This window comes from Ostrea edulis, chromosome 4 (assembly GCF_947568905.1).
Source record: "Ostrea edulis chromosome 4, xbOstEdul1.1, whole genome shotgun sequence".
NCBI classification, from domain to species: Eukaryota; Metazoa; Mollusca; class Bivalvia; order Ostreida; family Ostreidae; genus Ostrea; species Ostrea edulis.
Genome location: NC_079167.1, coordinates 51,040,235 through 51,049,053, shown reverse-complemented (window position 1 = coordinate 51,049,053; position 8,819 = coordinate 51,040,235). Strand labels below are relative to the sequence as shown.

Below are 8,819 nucleotides of genomic sequence, written 5' to 3'. Positions count from 1 at the left end.
GGGTTGGATGGGGCCACAATAGGGGATCAAAGTTTTACATACAAATATATAGGAAAAATCTTTAAAAATCTTCTTCTCAAGAACCACTGAGCCAGAAAAGCTGATTTTTACATGAAAACTTTCTGACATAGTGCAGATTCAAGTTTGTTCAAATCATGGTCCCCGGGGGTAGGATGGAGCCACAAGGGGGGATCAAAGTTTTACAGACAAATATATAGGGAAAAACTTTAAAAATCTTCTTCTCAAGAACCACTAAGCCAGAAAAGCTGAGATTTACATGAAAGCTTCCTGACATAATGCAGATTCAAGTTTGTTCAAATCATGGGCTCAGGGGGTTGGATGCCTGGGGCCACAAGGGGGATCAAAGTTTTACATACAAATATATAGGAAAAATCTTTTTCTCAAGAATCACTGGGCCAGAAAAGCTGATTTTTACATGAACACTTTCTGACATAGTGCAGATTCAAGTTTGTTCAAATCATGGCCCCCGGGGGTAGGACGGGACCACAAGGGGAGATCAAAGTTTTACATACAAATATATAGGGAAAAACTTTAAAAATCTTCTTCTCAAGAACCACTAAGCCAGAAAAGCTGAGATTTACATGAAAGCTTCCTGACATAATACAGATTCAAGTTTGTTCAAATCATGGGCTCCGAGGGTTGGATGGGGCCACAATAGGAGATCAAAGTTTTACATACAAATATATAGGAAAAATCTTCTTCTCAAGAACCACTGAGTCAGAAAAGCTGATTTTTACATGAAAACTTTCTGACATAGTGCAGATTCAAGTTTGTTCAAATCATGGCCCCCGGGGGTAGGATGGGGCCACAAGGGGGGATCAAAGTTTTACATACAAATACATGTATATAGTTAAAATCTTTTTCTCAATAACCACTGAGTCAGAAAAGCTGATATTTACAAGAAAACTGTCTGACATAGTGCAGATTCAAGTTTGTCCAAATCATGGCCCCCCGGGGGTAGGATGGGGCCACAAGTGGGGGGGTCAAAGTTTTACATACAAATATAGGAAAAAGCTTTTAAAATCTTCTTCTCAAGAACCATTGGGCCAAAGAAGTTGACATTTACATGAAAGCTTTCTGACATAGTGTAGATTCAAGTTTGCAAAGGGTAGTTTGGGCCATAATAGGGACTAAGGTTTTACATGCAAATATATATGGAAAGTCTTCAGATATGGGCCAAGGTGACTCAGGTGAGCGATGTGGCCCATGGGCCTCTTGTTTAACGTACCTACGCCTGCCGCGACATGGGACCTCCGTTTTTAAGGTCATATCCTAAAAGGTTGTTGAAGCATAACCCTCCCCCATATAGAATCCTCCCACCCGGAAAAATGGGCCTAGGTTATACATTCTCCCCGGGGGGAGGGGACACCATAGTTTATTATTTCCCACATTGAACAACGCCTTTGTTTCCGGATATTGTACCCAGTTTATGATGATAAGTTATGATACAAATCTCATACAAAGGAAAAAAAACTTTTATGTGCCACTTCATGTTCATTTACAGGATAAGTATGTCATATTTACATGTATTATTTATAAACATTACAGGATAAGTATGTCATATTTACATGTATTATATATAAACATTACAGGATGAGTATGTCATATTTACATGTATTATTTATAAACAGTACAGGATAAGTATTTATAGGTTATAGACTTTGTATGGGAAAATATGACGACCGAGTTTTTTGGCGTGCAGACGGACCGAGCTTACCTTGTTGTCTTCATAGAAGTGGATAGGCATACTGGATGTAGGCTATATGCCTGTCCACTTCTCTAAAGAGAATATATAAGTTTTTGTGAGTAAAATACTGATTAAATTAATAAAACAATGAAGCCAAATAAACTAAAATGAAATATATGTAATTATGTGCCTTAAAAGCATCTTTATGAGTATAAGAAAATACATGTGCTTTTAGATAGTGACGATTTAGATAATGCAGTACGACATGGATATAACAATATTCTAAAACATTTGAAATAATCAAAATATTTAAAGGCTGGTGATAAGAAATTATATGCCTGCTTTGTTGATTTTCGCAAGGCATTTGATAAAGTCATTCATGTTGGCATTATGTGTAAACTACAATCATATGATATCAGCGGGTATTTTTACAGAATTCTTAAATCTATGTATAAAAATGATCGATTGTGTGTGAAAGTAAATGATAAAAGGACAGATTTTTTCACATCTAGGGTTGGAGTTTGACAAGGTGATGTCCTTAGCCCATCTTTATTTAAACTCTTTATAAATGACCTCCCAAGTATTCCAGATGACAGCTCTGTTCCTGTTACTCTAGATAATGAAAAGATTTCATGTCTTCTGTATGCCGATGACCTTGTACTATTATCCAATACCAAGTCAGACCTCCAACATAAACTAAGTATCCTTCATGAAGTAAACATTAAAAAACAAAAGCAATAATTTTCAACAACTCGGGTAGACTACTGAAGGAAAAATTTGGCCTTGGTAATGATACTATAGAATGTGTAAAACAATACAAATATCTGGGTTTAACTCTTGAAAACAATGGAAAGTTTATTGAAGCAAAGAAACAGTTATATCAAAAAAGCTTAAAGGTATGCTTCGAATTTTACAGAGATGTAAAAACTGCTCTATAAATACTTTTCTACATATATTTGATCATTGTATTAAACCCATAGTATTGTATGGTTGCTAGAACTGGAGCATTATTAATGTTACCCCAAAAAGAAGAAACCTCGCACTTTTTGATATATTCAAAGAGTGGGAGGTGGAAAAGCTAAATATGAAATTCTGTAAATATATTATGGGGGGGGGGGGGTCTAAAACTTGTACAAATATAGGGATCTATTCTGAACTGGGCAGGTATCCATTATACATTGATATGCTAAAGCAAACATTTATGTACTGGTATAGACTAGAACACTCAACTTCAAACCTATTACAGGCTGCTTTCAACGAGTGCAGGTCTAACACCATTAACAGTGACTGGTATTCTAGTATATCATTTTACAGTGAAAAACTAAATATCAATTTACCCCACTGCCAAAAATTATGTGAAAATAAATTTAAATTGTACATAAAAAAGCAACTGCGTAACAATTTCTCAAACTTTTGGGAAAATATCCGTACCTACGAAAGCCTATTACTATCATGTAAAAAAAAAATAAATTCACATTGCATTATCTCGTAATTACGAGAAAAGATCTCGTAATTACGAGAACAGATCTCGTAATTACGAGACAATTATCTCCAAATTACGAAAGAAAAAAATCTCGTAATTACGAGATAAATATTTATATAAAGCCGAGCTGCACAACTTATGGATAATCTTGGAAACGTTTGATACTATTTCCCTCTTTGTTGATTGATCTTTTCTCGTAATTTTTTTAGGGGGGGGGGGGAGAAATGTTTAATTAAGTTTTCGCAATAAAAGTATTTCAGTAAATCAAAAGATTTTGTCATTTATTTCTCCGAGATTGGAATAAATTATAATTTTCTAAACAAGAGACCACGATTTACCTTAAATTTGAAAATTGGGGGGGGGGGGGGGGGGGGGGGGGGGGGGCTTAAATCCACCACTTCTTTCAACTGACAAAATCACCGGTTCCTGTGCAATTACACATAACAGAATATGTCGGTAAAAATTTTGTCGAATATGTTACCCCCCCCCTCTCTCTCTCTCTCTCTCTCTCTCTCTCTCTCTCTCTCTCTCTCTCTCTCGTCGACCAAACCTACTAAGGAAAAACTTTTTTTTTTGGTCCTCATAGTGCAATTCTGTCCTCACAACTTCTGTCCATTGGTTGAAATTTGTCCTCTGTTTACACGTTTTACTGCCCCCCCCCTCCCTCCCTCTCTCTCTCTCTCTCTATGGTCGCCTTTATTCGGTACGAAACAACTCGGAGCGAAGTGTGAACTACACAATCCATCATGGCTGCGCCCAGTGAGGACGACTCGGAGCACACTGATTACGGGTCTGCAACAAGACCTTGTAAAGCCAGGACATGCTTTGACTTTTCTACATTTATGAAAATGCAAGGAAAAACTATTAAAGTAAGGGGAAATTTTGTAACTTTTGGGTACTCATCCGCAACTCTTTATACTCGTATTCTCGCCTATAGATACACCGGCACCATGATGCAATAACCGAAATGACGCCTCTAAACATGAATGACACATAAAATGAGTGAAATGACGCCTATGTTGATGACTTAAAACAAGAATTGTGATAAGAATAAGAACAACTATCAACAATTTCTGTGATTGTTATGGTAATTCGTACATGTTAATTACAGCCCGAATATCCTCTACATCGGTACATAGAATCACCGAAATTACCGCTAATCACCGAAATTACCAAAGCAATGACAGAAATTACCAATAAAGGGGCCGAACTTACCTCAGTGTATGTTTATCTATATACTATCTAGTCACACATTAAATTTCATGAAGATTGGTAACAATTTAAAGGAGTTACGGTTAATGTGAAGCGTAAATTTATACGAGTTATTTCCCATGTTATATATATCGTATTCATGGTATTGATTTATACAATGTGTGATAAATAGATAAAATAAAATATTTGTCCTGAATTTTAGGCTATTCATAGTTCGATTACTGAGTACCTATCGGTAAAGGGAAGTAACTCAGATTCACACGTCACAATAATCGGTTTTATGGAAACAATTCCTTCAAATCGTTACCAATCTTCATGAAATTTGATGTGTGACTAGATGGTATATAGATGAACATATACTGAGGTAATTTCGGCCCCTTCATTGGTAATTTCGGTCATTTCTTTGGTAATTTTGGTGATTAGCGGTAATTTCGGTGATTCTATGCACCCCTCTACATATAATAAATGCACAAAACTAATAATGTGTAAACCATCCCTATTCACGCATACTTCATTTCCAAAATGCATGCAATACGCAAAGCATCATCTTGTATAGATATCCCGACCTCACTAACCTGGATCTGCTGCAAATTATGAATGGAACATATTGTCATGAGTATGCTGATCATAATACATCTTCAATCTTGTGTCTGCTCCAACACGACTGTTTTTTAAACATCCCATAGAGAATTTTTCACTCATATTGAGACATCACCAGTTGTAAGTGAAGAACCACAAACTTAGACCTTAGCCAGGGATTTATCTAGGTTGTTTTTACTACCGGTAAAAGGTACCTTTCCCCTTTGGCAACAAATGGATATTTCCCCTTTTACAGATTAAAAAATCCCCATCATTTGTAGAAACTTCACAAAATTGTATAAGAATTTTCAGCAAAAATCATTTTTTTTTATATTCTAAGTCATTTTCTATAATTGTCAGACTTACAATATAGATAAAATGAGTATTTAATCACTTTATATGGCTGTTATAATCTGTGGATATTATATGCTATGGATGTCCCTCAACCCCATCCCCTTGAAACTCATGGCTGGATTTCTCGAAAATTCCCCTTAAATATAAAATGGGTAGTAACATCTAAATGCTGGATAAAACCCTGCTAGCTCAGGGCTGTAGCAGTGAGGGTTTTTAAAAACCTATACATGTCATGACCTGGGACCTCCATTTTTAAGCTCATGTCTGAAAGACCCGTGATTCTCACTTCTAAATGTCAAGCTTTTGGCAAAGCAACAATCACTACCTATATTTATGTCTTAGGTATGAATTAGAATTCCAAAATGTTTGTTATCACTACATTTGACCATAATTAAATTGAATTACATATTTCATAAGTTAATAAATTATATTAGTATTTCATATGATAAATTAGAAATTTATATTAAATTCATTTTCAATCAAACCAATGACACCAAGTAAAGATGTAAATTCAGATATTTGGGGGAGGTCTAATCTTAATTAGATCGTAAAGATACATGTAATATAGTGGAAACACAATTATTCCTTTCTCTGAAAATCTTTGTTTTTTTAGTCTGAATAACAAACGAAAAAAGAGAGTGTATTGTAATACATGCATGTAATAAGAAAAGAAGTTTCTACCAAAATTGTGAAACTTGTGGCCTGAGGCCCCAGAAAAGGACACCACATTGTGAAAATGCCCTTAATTTTGAAATATCTTCCTTTCTAATGTTAAAAGTCTAACTCAGAAATGGGTGCACAATTATAATGAGCATGAGCTTTTTACCTCAATTGTAAAATTCATATCCCTGGATTAATTAATGGTTCTGGCCACAAGGTGGGGGTTCTATAGCTCATAAACTGAAAATGCATTATATCTTTTAAAAAGCTCTCTACTCCTAAACATATAGCTCATACTTTGCTTACGGCTGGACAGTGTGTCATGACCCTGAACTAAGGTCAAGGCCATTATTTTAAAAAGTTGTTACAACATTTTCCCACATCCTTTTCTGAATATTGAATGATGATAAATTGTATATTGGTAAATACAAATAAAAAATATAAACTAAAAAACAAAAGAGATGTTCGGGGTTTTTTTTTGGGGGGGGGGGGGGGGGTTACACTTTTGCATTTGAGAGATATTAGTGGGTCATACTTGGCACAAAGGTGACTTATGATGAGAATAAAAGAAATTAAACATCCATTTGAACTATTACACCATTCAATTCCCGGGAGTTTTGAGGATGCACTTTTGCATCATCTGCACACAACACTTCAATTTTTTGTTCTATGTTGTGTAATACTCAAGTGACTGTTAAGGCCCATGGGCCTCTTATTTTAGCCAAGACTGCACTGATACTGCCTACAGTTTTAATGCATATGGTTTTGTTTGTGTAGCTGATGGGTGTTTGCTGAAAGTACATTGTCATTTGGTATTTCATTGTAGAACAAAATGGAAAACGAGAAACAAAATGAGAAAGAGGAACAAAGACCATGTCCACTGGACAAAGACAGTTTGGGTCAAAACACATGGTCATTTCTTCATACAATGGCAGCATACTATCCAAACAAACCCACTGAAACTCAACAGAGGGACATGTCCCAATTCATCCATCTTTTCTCCAAGTTTTATCCCTGTGACTACTGTGCTGAGGATCTCCGTAAAGAGTATGATTTCATGTTTCTTTGAAAAGTTTGGAATGCATTAGCAATACACAGCTTTAATGAATGTTGTTCTCTGACATATTTTTATGTCACCTTAGTATTGCCTTCTGTTACCATCCGTTGTCCATCATTTGATTTGAACACTTTTTACTTCTTATAAAGTGCATTGCCAATTTTCACTAAAATATCTTCTATAGTAGAACAATTTCCGGGAAAGACACATGAAAATTATAGATTCCATGGTCTCTATCCCTTTTGTGGCACTAGGGATAGGATTGAAGCCTGTAAATTTAGTACAGTCTTTAAACATTTTTGATTGTGGGGATTTATCAGAAATCTCGGTCATTATTTAAAAGTTCAAATGCTCAATTTTATGTTATAAAAATATCAATACTACAGTATTCTACAAATAGAATGAATATGAAAACTCTGTTAAATATGCATTTAAAAAAAAACCCGATGGTTTCAGCCAGAGATATAAATGAAAAATGTTTCAAAATATTACCCGTGTTTTTGACACATTTTCTTTCCAAAATGAGCCAAGTGCAGTCCATATGACTATCTTATTCACATACTGCATGTTATTTCTCCACCAATTCTTGGATTTAACTACCTTAATCTAGCTCAGATTAATGTAGAATATAGGCTTTCATTACATATAGAGACAAGCACCAGGATGCAGGTCTATACTGATGTCTTCATGAGTCATGACATCTTCTAGTTACTTGTTTTTCACATTATAGCTTGCGGACAGACAAGCCACAAACTGCCTCACGTGAGGAGCTCTCTCAGTGGATGTGTAGATTACACAACAAAGTCAACGAAAAGACCGGAAAGCCTCAGTTTGACTGTAGTTTAGTGGACGAAAGGTGGCGAGATGGGTGGAAGGATGGGAGTTGCGGCTGAACTCCAGACACTTCAAAACATTCAAGGAAAAGCAACTGTGATTTAAAAAATGGGGTGTTTTTTATTTTACCTCCTTGACTAAAGTAGGGGCATATTGTTTTACTTCTGTCTGTCTGTCAGTCCCACATCCAGGCGACTTTCGATAACACGAAGTTCAAGGAACCATGATAAAACTTCTCAAGTTCTCAAAATTGAAGGTTGTGTCAAATCCCAAAACTAAAGGTCAGACAAATTGGTTCAGATTTTATAGTAACCAGATTTCATATTCAAACATATCCAGGGAATGTATTGACTCATTGTTCTTTATATCTTTAGGTAATTAAATTGATTTCATCAACACAGAACTTTTTTTTCTTTGGTGTAAAGATGTTTTAATGTTTATATATTTGTTTTTGCTGAGAAACAATTTCCAATCTGACTGTCCCCTTGGTTGATTAGGTCCTTAGTATTGCTGTTCAGTTCTTGATAAATGTTGTTGTGCAGTAGTTGCTATACAAGTACAGGTGACTCACGATGACTCAAACTTCGATCTCTATACAAGTACAGGTGACTCACGATGACTCAAACTTCGATCTCTCAAAGTTCTCTCGAAGTGATATCATGGTCACTGGGATTGTTATAAAACCTGCAACATTAATAATTTATGAGAATTCATTGGCTATATCTAAATTATTTTAGAACTTAAAATTTACTGTCTCATTGTCAAGTCAAAATAAAATGTATATTTTATTTCTAGTCATTTAGCTCAAACAAAACAAGGGTATAGGGTTAAAACCAACCAATTAACTATCCACCCCTTAAAGAAACAAAGGCAATGTGGGACCGATGTAAACATCTAATTCATATGGCCAAGCACCGTTATCCGGGCAACCA

At 35.5% G+C, this 8,819-nt stretch overlaps 1 protein-coding gene across 1 annotated transcript; it reads left to right on the top strand.

The window, feature by feature from the left end:
- Window positions 1-3,913: 3,913 nt before the first annotated feature.
- LOC125672103 (FAD-linked sulfhydryl oxidase ALR-like) lies at window positions 3,914-8,287 on the top strand. The gene is made up of 3 exons (XM_048908214.2): window positions 3,914-4,060; window positions 6,823-7,043; window positions 7,784-8,287. The coding sequence occupies exons 1-3, from the start codon at window positions 3,938-3,940 to the stop codon at window positions 7,944-7,946; spliced, it is 507 nt and encodes a 168-aa protein (XP_048764171.1). The 5' UTR covers window positions 3,914-3,937; the 3' UTR covers window positions 7,947-8,287.
- Window positions 8,288-8,819: the final 532 nt, after the last annotated feature.